Genomic DNA, 13,211 nt, shown 5'->3' with positions numbered 1-13,211 from the left:
GGACGGCTGTACAGTCACGGGGGATAATGAGCTGCACGTGCCTGGTCCCACAGGTGCTATTGGTATGTGACAGATGGCCGGTGGGGACACTGTGCCGGCAGGGCCAGGTGTGGGAGCCAGAGGAGAGGGCCGTGATGGAGGGGGACTTGGATAGAGCCCAGGGTCAGGACACCAAGGGTTTTACTCCCTGAACCTTAAAACATTGACCAGCCCTGGGGTGCCTGGGTGGCTCAGTTGGTTAGGCGACTGCCTTCAGCTCAGGTCATGATCCCGGAATCCTGGGATCGAGTCCCACATCGGGCTCCCGGCTCGGCGGGGAGCCTGCTTCTCCCTCTGGCCCTCTCCCCTCTCATGCTGTTTCTCTCTCTTTCAAATAAATAAATAAAATCTTTAAAAAAAAAAACATTGACCAGCCCTGGCTAGTCCCAGAGTCCTAACTAGGGTACAGCGCATGCCAGCCAGGGGTAATTTGTGTGGTTGAGTGTCGGCTCCAAAAAGCGGGGGATCAGACTGTCTTTGTGCTGTGGTGGAGCTTATTTAGTGGGGCGCCTGGGTGGCTCAGTCAGTCAAGCATTCGACGCTTGATCTCAGCTCAGCTCTGATCTCAGGGTTGTGAGTTCAAGCCCCACGTGGGGCTCCACACTGGGCGTAGAGCCTACTTGGAGTGACCCTGGCCTTGACAGCCTCGAGAATGTCCTAGCTGACTCCGGCCTGGAAATCTTATCCTGATTCAGCCCAACCTGACCGAGGTAGAGGTCATGATTGTACAGCACTGTGAGGGCACTAAGTGCCACTGGATGGTACACTTGAAAATGGCTAATTTTATGAGAGGCGACCTTCACCTCAATGTAATAATAAAAGAACCGCCTTACCGAGCACCTGTGTTTTGGCAAGAACATGCAGATGGCCATGTCCTGTACGATTCTACATAATGAGGTCTCTAGGGAGTCAGAACTGCAAAGACAGTGTAGTGCTGGGACGCCGGGGTGGCTCAGTCGGTTAAGCGTCTGCCTTCGGCGCAGGTCATGATCCCGGGGTCCTGGGATCGAGCCCCACATCGGGCTCGCTGCTCAGCAGGGAGCCTGCTTCTCCCTCCCTCTGCTTGTGCTCTGTCGGATAAATAAATCTTAAAAAAAAAAAAGTGGTCGTTACCAGGGCTGCCAGAGGGGAGGAGGGGAAGGGGGAGCTGCAGATTTAGAAGATGGAGAGGGTGGTGGGCGTGGCTGCACAACACTGAGTACATTTGATGCCAGTGATCTGTACGCTAAAAAATGGTTGAGATGGCAAACATTAGGTGCATTTTAACACAATTTGAAAAGTAAAAATAATACAGAGATAAAGTACAGCCAAAAAACACATTAAATGACAAAACAGGACAAGGTAGGTAGCCGTTTGTACTGCCCGGCCCTTCCTTCTTGGGTGCCCAGAAAGCATCTGTCGTCTTCCTCCTCCCTGGCTCTTTCCTGCCCTGGCCCCGCACCACACACCTGCACACAGCTAAGTTTATCCGTCTGGGCGCCCCCACACTGTGACTTGTGGTTTCTCCTCCACAGAGAAGGCGACAGATGGCTCCCTGCAGAGCGAGGACTGGGCCCTCAACATGGAGATCTGCGACATCATCAACGAGACGGAGGAAGGGTGAGGCCCGCAGGGGAGGCTGGGGGTGGGGACCCAGCCTGCCCTCTGCTACGGAGCGCTCCCATCCACCCCTGCTGTGGTGCTCAGGTAGACCCCGCTGGCGGTCCTTGGTGCCAGGAGGGCTACAGATGTTGTCTGAATCCCACCCTAGGCAACAGTGTGGCATTTTAGGTATTTGGGAACCAAGATTCCACACAGCCCTGTCATGAGTTAGACGAGAGAGAGACGCCCCAGGAGGCTGCCAGCCCACGCGTGTGTCTCAGCGGCAGCCTGGCCAACTGGATCTTTTAGAATGTCACCTGGGCCACATCCTCCTGGGACAAGGCCAGCTGGCAGCCCCGGCACTGGGACGTGGCCCCAAGCACCGTTCTGCATTCTGTGAGCTGGAATGGGCAGGGGGACTCCCAGCTTTCTCTGTGAGCAAGAATAGACTTTTATTTCCCTAAGATTTGGGTCAGGGGCCACTGAGAAGGCAGTGACAGTAAAGCAAACTGAGAGCCCATCAGCGTTAGCCTTTGCTGAACATTTCCCGTCTGCAGGTCACACCAGGGCACGTGCTGTGGAGGAGGCATCCTGGCCCTGGGCTCTTGGTCTCTGACTAGCTGTCATTGACCAGCTGTGTGACCTTGGGCAAGGCACCGTACCTCCCTGGGTCTTTATCCTCAGACATAAAGCTCTTTTAGATTCTTCCAGCAATAAACCCAAGGTCCTAAGGGGAGCAGAGAGGCAAAGCAGGGTCACTGTCCTCAGGAAAACCCAGGAAGGGTGGGATGTGGTGTGAAGGCCAAGGTGATCGGGAAAGACTGCCTGACAAGGCCTGTGTTCCGGAAAATCAGAATCTACAGCCAGAGTAGACCTCACTTCCATCTCCATTTCTCACTGGGATAACCCAGTTGGCCAGCGAGGTCCCCCTCAGCCTGATAGTGCTTTGTGGGGAGAGGGGCACCTAAGCCGGGACCTCTGATTCCCAATGCCATGCCCTTTCTCTGGGCCACGCTTTGAGAGGCGGGGACAAGTCCTTTTAGCTGAAGTGGCCACAGGCGAGGAGTCCCGAGGGTGAGGAGGGGCCCCAGGGCATTGGGTTGCAAACTGCCCTCACACTTCGGGGACAGGGGCCCACCCGTCAGGGACCACGGTGCGTGTCCTCTCTGTCACAGCCTTGATAGGCCTCCATGGCGCTTCCCCACCTTGCTTGCCGCCCGCCTTCCCTCACCTGCCCCTGACGGGGTCAGCACGGTACAGACAGATGCCTGGCAGACAGCAGGACAGGCCCCAGGGGCCACTCACCAGCCTAGGAAATGCTGCTTATGCTCCTGTGGGTGGAGAGTGCTCCTCTGGGGAGGCAGAGTGTCAAAAGGGGACCCCATCCCCGCCCTCTGGGAGGTGGCTTCTTTAGCCGGGCAGCGCCGGTGGGGGCCGTGTGGGGGCCGTGTGGCAGTGCGCACCAGGGAAATGGGGGACTGGGAAAGAGTCATGCGCAAGGCGGATTTTAGCTGTGCCTTCACCAGCTAGACGTGGAAGTCGGGGGCCACAAAGGCTTTTAGGCCAGAGCCGTCGGGGCAACATTGATTTCACCTGCACGGTGCTGAAGGGCAGGATGCAAGGGCGAGGGGGTACGAGCAGCGGGGGGGCAGGGGGAGCAGGCGGCCGCCAAGGCCTTCAGGGCTCCCCCTGCACTTAGGTGTATCCACCCTCCCTACCGTGACCACTGGGCCTCTTCAGCCTCTCCCTCTGCCTCCCTGCACGGCCTCCATTCAGTCCCTCCCTCCTCTGCCTGAACCCCTTCCCCTGCTCCCCGCAGCTGGCTCCATCTCGTCCTTCACACCCAGCTGTGATGCCACCTCCTCAGAGACGACTGCCCTGAGCCGCCCTCCCCGGCCGCCACTCACTCCGACTGCAGGCCCCTCTTCTTTCCCACGTTGATGTGGGTCTCCCGGGAATGCGTCACCCCGCACAGTGCTGGCACGTGTGGCTACTTAGCCAAGTAGAAGGATGGGTGGAGAGAGGAGGTGGCCAGGATGGGGCGTTGGGACTCTATGTTGGCAGCTGATTGGTTCTTAAACCTCAGTATGTACACAGCGCCCCTGGGGGCCTCCCTGAGAGCTTGCTTCAGGGGTCTAGGATGGGAGCCCAGGGTTTTGCATTTTTAACACATCCTCACACTTCCCCCCCGAAGGGGATTCTGGTGCAGGGGGTCCAGGGTCCACGCAGAGAATCTCTGCCAAGTATTTATGATCTACTGAGGACTTTGGTGCAAGTAGTTTGTGTTGTGATTAGAACTCGTGTGTTCAACAGGAAACGGGACACAGGGAAGACAGATAAGTAAAAGCCATCCCCGTGTTCCAGTAGTCCTGATCTTAGGTAGGCAGCCCCGCATGTTGGATAAGAAGGTTCCATTCCTCAGCGCATCCTTCCTTTTGTTCTTCTGCCCAGTCCCAAAGATGCCTTCCGAGCAGTGAAGAAGAGAATCGTAGGGAATAAGAACTTCCACGAGGTGATGCTGGCTCTCACGGTGAGTGCCCCATCCATCCGTCTGTCCATCCATGGTAGAACCACACGTCCCCCAGGCCCAGCAGGACTCCAGCCACCCTGCGGCTCCTCTTCCAAGGGCTGGGAAGGAAAGGTCTGTGGGCAGAGCGCTGTCCTGTCTACAGTGCCAGCAGATACGGAGCGGCAAGAGAGACCATTTGGAAAAGTTCTCTCCAGCCCGCGGGCATGGGGAGCAGACACACTGAGGCCCACATCCCTCCAGAACCAGACACGGAGAGCTTGCGCTGGAGGACCTGCCAGGTGACACAGAAGCTCAGCGAAGCCAGGCGTTGGCGGGGCAGAAAGCCTGGCAGGCCACACTGGGTGCTGCTGACTGGCACTTGGTGCCCTGAGAAATGAACATAAAGCAAATGCCAGCGGCTGAGGACAAGCCAGGCGAGAGTGGGCATCCTGGCTGCCAGAGGGGCTTGGCTGGGGTGGAGATGAGAGCAGGGCTTACAGCTGGTGAATCCAGCTCCCCGGAAGAGCAAGGCACCTCCTGCCGGGAAGTGGGAGCAGAAATGGGGAGGGAAGTTCAGTGCCTTTTTTTCTGGGCCTGTGGGGTCACCACAGGATTATGAAAGTTCACTTTGGTTTCTACTCAGAGAGCTACCTTCCCTCTAGGCTGTGGCCCCCTCGGAAACGGCATCCGAGCAGGCTTCTCTAGGCACGGAGGCCACCCCGCAGGGGGGCCGCTAGCCAGCACACCAGCCCCCAAATCAGGGCACTGTCCCCCCCTTCTCCATGTTCCAGGATCTCACTTGAGGGAGCCCCGCCTGGACTAAGCCTGTCCTCTGGGATGGAGGCGGAGTGCCAGGGTGGGAGTCCTGGACACCCCCTTCCCCCCCGTCCGCGGATGAGTGCTCACGGGCACCTCCCGGCCTCCAGGTTTTAGAAACCTGCGTCAAGAACTGCGGGCACCGTTTCCACCTGCTGGTAGCCAGCCAGGACTTCGTGGAGGGCGTGCTGGTGAGGACCATCCTGCCCAAGAACAACCCGCCCACCGTCGTGCACGACAAGGTGCTCCACCTCATCCAGGTGAGCGCGGGCGGGTGGGCAGGTGCACTGGACCGAGCTCTGGGCCAGCTTCCTGCCGGTGGAGAGCTGGTGCCCCCTGCCATTGCTGCTCTGTGTCCCTTTGCTTCCATCTGTTTCTCGTGCGGGGCCGTCTTGGTCGTCCGCTGACTGGAGGGCTCTGCATGTGGGGAGGCCTGGGCACAATAGTCCAAGGACCAGCAAGTCAGCGAGGGAATTTCTGCTCTCCAGTGGCGGGGCGGCGGGGGGGGCAGGGAAGCGGGCTCGCAGGGGAGACTGTGAGCAGTGGTTACTGGCCGTGTCCCCTTGTCCCCTCTCAGTCCTGGGCTGACGCGTTCCGCAGCTCGCCCGACTTGACAGGTGTGGTGGCCGTCTATGAGGACCTGCGGAGGAAGGGCCTGGAATTCCCGATGACCGACTTGGACATGCTGTCACCCATCCACACGCCCCAGAGGGTGAGGAGACACAGCCGGTGGGGGCAGTGGGAAAGGGAGCCGGGGGTGGGGGAGCTGCCTCCTCCCTTACAGGCCTCACTGATCCCGTTTTCCGCCGTCTAGACCGTGTTCAGCTCAGAGGAGCCATCAGGGCCGAATTCAGTGGGCACGGACGCCAGCCATGGAGGAGACTCCACCCCGCACACCACCCCTCTGCCTGTGCCGGCCACACTCCCCAGTGACACACCCATCACACCCACCCCTGAGCAGGTAAACAAGCCTGAGTGAGAGCCACAAGGGTCAGGGAGCGCCCCTCTCAGTCTGAAAAGTACTGTCCTCGTAGCAGCCCCATGTTTCAAAGATGAGGCTTACATAAACTCACTTGCCCAGAGCCACACACAGCTCATCAGAGATGGTGGTGGGACTCAAGCTCAGGTCTGCCTGACTCCCAGCAGGCTCTGTCCTGCACCTCGGCCAGGCCAGCCCTTTGCCAAGCTGTGTTGTGCGCGGAGCCCTTCAGGCAGGACCCCTGAGGGGGTGGGGGTGGGGAGTGCCCAGCAGGCGGCCTCCTCAACAACAGCATCTCCATTTTCTTTTGGGGTTTGTTTATGTGCTCAAATAAGATTCCATTTGAACAGAGGTTCTGGCTAAAAACAGTTTTAAACCATCTGCACACAGAAAAATTTTTAAACCCTTCCTTTGCACCATGATGCTTCCCACCAAGCCCCAAGAAGAAGGTTTGAGGTGTAGTGTGAGATTCCAGGGGCCGGAGTCTAGGGCTCTGTGAGTAGCTTTGCAGGCTTACCCACCAGAGACTCTCGGCCACTGACTAGCTTCTGTCCCTCATTTTCCTCCACCGGGAACAGGGGGGCAAGGCCACCTGCTGAGACTGCTCGCCCCAACAAGGGGTGTCTGCTGCCATGGCCAGCATGCGCTGGGTGTGTGCTCATTTTATTTATTTATTTATTTATCTATCTATCTATCTATCTATCATCTATCTATCTATCTCTACACCCAACACGGGGCTCGAACTCACAACCCTGAGATCAAGAGTTGCACGCTCAGCACCCTAGTGCGCTCTCATTTTAGCCGTGGCTGTTGGGATGCAGGTGGAGGCCTTGCGTGGTTGGGGTGCCCACTTTTGAGGCGTGTTAAGAACTTCAGAGCCATCATACCCGCTAAGTGTGAAAGCTCAGCTGCTAAAGGTACTTGGGAGAGAGACACAGGTGTGTGACAGAAACAAAGTGAAACTTGACCTTCCAAAGCGCACCTGCTGATCTGCACTGTCTCATTTGGATTTATGAACAAGCCTCCCAGCAGCCCTTCCCACCCCAGCCTATCTGAAGAGAGACTTCCGTATTTGATACCTTATAGCAAGTTATAAAATCACCTCCCAGACTCACAAGTATTACTAGAAAAGTTTTCCTGACCGGACAATTAAAGGTATATAAAAATTGTAAAATCAGGGGTGCCTGGGTGGCTCAGTTGGTTAAGCGACTGCCTTCGGCTCAGGTCATGATCCTGGAGTCCCGGGATCGAGTCCCACATCGGGCTCCCTGCTCAGCGGGGGGTCTGCTTCTCCCTCTGACCCTCTTCCCTCTCGTGCTCTCTGTCTCTCAATCTCTCTCTTAAATAAATAAATAAAATCTTTAAAAAAAAAAAATTGTAAAATCACCCTGTGATCTAAATTTTATGTCACCAGGTTATGATTTTAACCAATTTGCCTGAAGTCTAGCATCTGTGTGGATTAAGACTGATTACATCCAGTGCCTGCTCAGTTTGCAAAACCCAACTGAGTAGGAGTTAATGTCCAGCTTCCCTTTTGTCTCCTGGGGCATGTTAAGGCTTTCAGGCATGCAGTGATATCACTCCCAGACTCCGTTGTAATTAGGTCCCATCTGACCCAGACACACTGGGCTTGTGGTCAGTAGTCTTTCCACTTATGTATACCGAGAGTGTTCATTAGATAGGCCAAACACACCAAACATTTTGCGGGGTTTGGAAGGTGTCCGTGAGCCGCAGTGTCTGCACCCCCATTTCTTCACCTGCAGAGGCTGGGATAATGATATGTGCCTCCTAAGACTGGGGTGAAGTTTAATTAGCAATAAAAGTTAAATGCTTGGCACTTAGTAGGCAGTCAGTGAATGGTCACTGCTCGCACAGGCATCGCGAATTTATCTAGTGACACTCCTGTTCTGGAATCAGCGGGGTCACATGCATTTCTCAAAATGTAGGCCACTTAATCCTAGACCCATGCGGTATTCCATGGCAAAGGGTTCTTCGTCCAGATTAATTTCAGAACTTCCATACTGCTTGCTTCCTGGACATTCACAGTGTCCATAGTGCTCCTGAGGAGACCTCACTTCCCACAGAGCCCCACAGCATAAGACCCTTCACCACCTCCCCTGTGTGGAGACTCTGCAACTTGATTTACACTGATTCCCCAAGCCAAGGGTCTCTGAAAACTTGCTACCGTCTTTTTAACCAGTGCTAAATCTCAGTGTCATACTCAAGAGGGCGGGTGGCACTGGGACTCCTGCTTGGAAGAGCCCGGGACACCGAAACAGACCAGGAGGAGCAGGCCAGGAGCAAGACAAAATCCCGTCCTCACAGGACAGGACGGGGGAGTAAAATCCTGCTGTCCTAGGAGACAGAGTGATATCCTGTCACCCTAGGGAGGGAAGCAGGCCTGCTGATTGTCCCCTCTCCCCGTGGCAGGGAGCTGCCCTCCAGGGCCTTGTTAGCTGCTGCCTGGGGCCCAGGGAATGCTGGCGGCCTCCAGCCGTACTCTGTGCATTTACTCTCAGCTCCGCTGCTTTTGGCCTTCCCTGAACCAGGCTCCCCAGTTTGGAGATGGTAACGGTTGGTAGCACCTCTGTAAGGGGGTCTCAGGGTGGTGGGAGCAACCCACCGAGGACTGTGGCTCAAGAGCCTAGAGCGTACTGGCAGGTCGGTTCCTCTGGGTACCCCCCCACCCCACCCCAGCTCGTGGTGCCAGGCTCTCCTCGCTAGCGACAGTGGCTCTGGACCCCTGGCTTAGCTCACCAGGGCCGCCGGTGTATTTCAGATCGCGAAGCTGCGCAGCGAGCTCGAGATGGTGAGTGGGAACGTGAGGGTGATGTCGGAGATGCTGACGGAGCTGGTGCCCACCCAGGCAGAGCCTGCAGACCTGGAGCTGCTACAGGTGAGCAGGCACCCTTCCGCCCCCAGGTGACTTCTCCAGCATTTGCCCACACACATTTCTTCCCCAGCCACGCTACAGTTCTCACAGCTTACTCAGAACTTCGTGGTCACAGTGGGAGAGATCAAAACCGGGCAGAGACTTTGGGCTCCATTGCATTGGAATTCAGGGCTCTAGCATTTTCTGGTTTGAACAGAATAGCTTCTCTTGCCTCAGTATCCTCATCTGTAAGATTGTTCTGATTTCCCCCTTTCAGAGTACGGAGCTTAGCAGGCTGGTGTGAGAGCAGTGCCAGCTTGGGGAGGAGAGGGCAGCTGGTCTCCGGCCCCCGGGGCCGGTGGGAGCCACGGGTTTTCGCTCCACGTGTCACACAGTATTCCCACCGTCCCATCCCCAGCTGGGGACCACTGAAGGCCCTACCCTACCTGTGGAGGTCAGTTCATAGCGCTACCAAGAAAGCTGGGGGACCCTAAGGCCCAGGAGCCACCAGGTGTGAGTGATTACGTTTTCATGGTAACAGCTCACAAGTAATGAGCACTTCCCGTGCACCAGGCTCTGATGTAGACACTTGATGTACAGTCATTCACCTAATCTTCACCACCCCCCACAGGAGGTAGGTACTGTCATCATCCCCGTTGCCCAGGTCAGCAAACTGAGGCGAAGAGAGGGCACGTAATGTGCCCGGGGTCACATGGCTCGTAAGCAGCAGAGCTGGAATTCGAACCCAGGAGCCTGGGTCCGGCCACTGCTATTCTGCTCCGAGGAGGGTGAGGAAGTGGGGACAAAGCCACAAGTGTGCTTGGTCACAGGAGGAAGAGAAGGGAGGCCCATAGGGTGTTGAAAGTCACTCGGGCCCGCCCTGCCCCACGATAAAGGCAGATGAGGAGATTCTAGGAGTGGGGGTAACGGTCCAAAAGAGAACCAAAGTCAGTAGTGGGGCAGCGTCTGGTCTTCACGGTGCTTGTGGGAGAAAAGAGCCGACCGCTTCCTTGCACCTTGAGACCGTGACCCAGGCACCCGGCCGCCTAGTGGCTGGTACCTGAAGAAAGAGTCCGTCTTACAAATGAGAAACTTACACAGCTGTGGCGTTTAGTTTTTTTCTCTTTCCCAAAGAGAGTTTAAATATATAATTTACCAGTTAAAAGTCAGTCAGTGACACGGCGACCGAGTGCAGTGTGGGATCCTGGAGCAGAAGGACATTAGTCGGAGAACAGCGAGACTGAAGAAAGCCTGGAGTTGAGTTCGTAGCATTGGGTCGGTGTTAATGTCTTCGTCTTGACAAACGCCAACCTGAGGAGAAGCTGAGTGGAGAGCTCTACTGTCTTGGCCACTTTTTTGCAAATCTAAAATTAGTCCAAAGTAAAAAGTATTTAAAAAGAAATTAGGGAAGGGGTACCTGGGTGGCTCAGTCAGTTAAGCGCCTGCCTTCGGCTCAGGTCATGATCTCAGGGTCCTGGGATTGAGCCCCGTGTTGGGCTCCATGCTCCGCTGGGAGTCTGCTTCTCCCTCTGCCTCTGCCCTCCCCACAGCTCGTGTTCTGGCTCCTGCACACACGTGCATGCTCTCTCTCTCTCTCTCTCAAATAAATAAAATCTTTTTTAAAAAAATTAGGGAAAATTCAAAATCAGGGTTTGCAGATAATAGCTGGAGAGGTCTGGTTTGGTGTTTTTATGTCTCGGTTACGAAAAGATCCCAATCACCCAGAAAAGTTGCGGTGCGTCCCCCCGACCACTGGCACTGTTGGTTTTCACCCGAGCAAAGGCGGCAGCGGGAAGTCTGCACGCACCGTCTCGCCTGTAGCTTGTCTCCCCTGTGCTCATTGTTGGCGTAGGACACTGGCGGCGGGATCCAGAAGCGCGTTTGTGGGGCCCGGCCCCCGGCGACGGCCGCGTTCTGGGCCCAGGGGCTGAGGCCATCTCTCCCCCTCCCTCCGCAGGAGCTCAACCGGACGTGCCGAGCCATGCAGCAGCGGGTCCTGGAGCTCATCCCCCGAATCGCCAATGAGCAGCTCACCGAGGAGCTGCTCATCGTCAATGACAACCTCAACAATGTGTTCCTGCGCCATGAACGGTAGCCTGCCACCTCCCCCGGCCTCTGGCCGGCAGTGCCCCAGCCCGCTCCCTCCCCGGCCGGCCTGTCTGCACCGTCTGGCCTCCTCCCGCCGCCCTCTCAGACATGCGTGCCGTCAGCTCTCTCCCTCCCCGGTGGGCATGAGCTCCACGCAGCCTGCCACCGCTGCTCTCCAGGCCCGAGCGTGCCCTGCCGCTGCGTCCCTGCGCGCGGCTGCTCTGTCCTTGCCGTGGGCCCGCTACGTACTTGACTTTGGCTCTTTGCACGCTACACGAACTCACTTAAGCAGGAAAGAGTTCATGAGGAGAATAGCCTTTACGGACAGGAGAGCTTTCAGAGTCCAAAGAAGAGTCAAACAGCGAGTCCCACCAGCAGAGCGGGAAAGAGAGATCCCAGGCTGGCTCGGAGGTCTCAGGGCAGAAACTCCCAGACCATGTTCCTAGGGTGTGGCCATCAGGAAATGGGCCCCAGACACTTGCCCACTTTCTGTCATTCTGTTCAAGAGTCAGCTCCCCAGGAGAAATGGATTTGCTCAGCTTTGTTGTACCCACCAGTTGGCGAAGGGAAGAGGGCCCCTTGCAGGTGGTTGTACCAGGACCCTAGGAAATGGGGGAAGAGCTGCTCCCCAGACGGCACTCGGGTGCTATTACCAAAGAAGGGAGAAGGGGGTGCCGGGCTCTCTGTATCTGCCCCGTGGGGTGACGAAGAGTCCGCGCAGTGATACCTGTAAGCACTTAGCAACCAGGGATGTCTGGGTCAAGACACAGTTATCCAGCCTTCTCCAGCCTTCGTTCATTTCCTGTCTTTCTGCAGCAACAGACCCCGAGTGATTCTGAGTCAGTGGAGAGTAGGGGAAGGGGGGGTGGCCTGCTGGGGGCCACGTCTGCCCAGCCCTTCCTGCTCCCTGGCCCAGTGGAATAGAAGAGTCACTTTCTGCCATTTTGAGGTGTAGGCTGAGGTGGCCCAAGGGCCCGATCTGGGGATGACTAGGGCCCCTTGACACGCACAGGCGTCAGGCCTGACATATGGCTGCTGCCTCCTAGTTCACGGTCCTACCTAAAGTCAGGGTCTTCACTGGATCCTCACATCTGGGAGGGAGCTTCCGCTGTCCCCTTGTAATAGATGAGGAGGCTGAGGTTCAGAAAGGACGTACCCACGGTCACTCAGTAAGTGACAGGCCAGGCCTCAGCAGACCACGGCCTTCTGCAGCCACCTCGGCAGCCTGGAGGCTAGTCCCAGTGGCTCCAGGAAGCAGCATAAGAGATGCATGTCTTCCGACACCACTTCGGAGAGCCAGTGACACAGGAACACGTGTGTAAGCGAATCCCCGAACATGTTTGATAGAACAGCACTCAGCTTTGCCATGTGCTGTGCATCCCCATTTTCCTCTTTTCTAGCCTATTCCTGTTGGTTCATTTACTGCTGGTCATGACAAGGGGCCAGATGATTGATCATTCAAAGTGGGACAGACTGGCAAGTGAACAAGGGGCACTGTTGTTAACAGTTCCCTGGGGACAGCAGGCATAAATTGGATCGGTCCCCCTAATCGTGACTCACTGCCGTGGATTTGGTGGCCAGCAGCGTGAAGAGCTGGGCTGTGCTGAGGGGCCTCTCTGTCTCTCTGACCCGCCTTGTTTCTGTCTTCGTAGGTTTGAACGGTTCCGAACAGGCCAGACCGGCAAGGTAAAGGCGCTTTTCTGGGACCAGATCATGCCCGTGTTGATGGGAAGGAAGAGGAGGGCTGTGCTCACCTCCCTCCCTGGACATCCTGCATAGGATGTGCCTTCTTATCCAGGCCCAGAGAGAAGTCCCCTTCTCACTTTTTCTGTCACTGTTCCTTTAAGGTAACTAAGGCTCTGCCACCAGCTGATGCCCCAGGGTCTTCCCAGCCTCCCAGGGGTGCTGCTGAGCTAGAGGCAGAGTGGGGCTGATTCCCAGTCGTAGCTGCTGGGGCCCTCGTGGCACATCCTCGAGCAACGGTGGCATCTCCCTTCTCCCCAGGCCCCACAAGAGGTCGAGGCGGCAGCCGACCTGATCGACATGGGCCCTGACCAGGCGGCCACCGGCAGCCTCTCGTCCCAGCTGGCGGGAATGAGTAAGTGCCGTGTGGGGGGTTCTGGCCGAGGGCACATTATGGTGCTGTGGGCACCGCTGCAGTTTGGGGGTGCCCTCCTGTTAGACTGTTGGAGCTGGAGTGCCAGCAGCAGAAGGTCGGCCCTGACCTCACCTCGCTGGGCCGGACCCCCACTGCAAGGTTGGGTGCCCAGGACCGAACACGTGGAGCTCTCCCTCCCAGCCCGCCAACTCCCGAGCGCCCTCAGACC

General features: G+C 56.8%; 1 protein-coding gene across 3 annotated transcripts in view; it reads left to right on the top strand.

The window, feature by feature from the left end:
• The window catches only part of TOM1 (target of myb1 membrane trafficking protein), a 36,654-nt gene that overhangs the window by 14,680 nt on the left and 8,763 nt on the right, over positions 1-13,211 (top strand). For all 3 annotated transcript variants that reach the window (XM_064590652.1, XM_064590651.1, XM_045872634.3), the window contains exons 2-10: positions 1,554-1,638; positions 4,072-4,150; positions 5,056-5,205; positions 5,523-5,657; positions 5,760-5,906; positions 8,704-8,820; positions 10,754-10,887; positions 12,537-12,570; positions 12,889-12,982. In XM_064590652.1, the coding sequence (XP_064446722.1) occupies positions 1,554-1,638; positions 4,072-4,150; positions 5,056-5,205; positions 5,523-5,657; positions 5,760-5,906; positions 8,704-8,820; positions 10,754-10,887; positions 12,537-12,570; positions 12,889-12,982 (975 nt within the window). The remainder of the gene's footprint in view (positions 1-1,553; positions 1,639-4,071; positions 4,151-5,055; positions 5,206-5,522; positions 5,658-5,759; positions 5,907-8,703; positions 8,821-10,753; positions 10,888-12,536; positions 12,571-12,888; positions 12,983-13,211) is intronic.

The sequence above is a fragment of the Mirounga angustirostris genome, unplaced genomic scaffold, assembly GCF_029215605.1.
Source record: "Mirounga angustirostris isolate CCGP_5_RB_7025 unplaced genomic scaffold, mMirAng1.0.hap1 SCAF_5, whole genome shotgun sequence".
In the NCBI taxonomy this organism is placed as follows: Eukaryota; Metazoa; Chordata; class Mammalia; order Carnivora; family Phocidae; genus Mirounga; species Mirounga angustirostris.
Note: the sequence above shows the minus strand (reverse complement) of the source record. Positions and strands in the feature narration are given on the sequence as shown.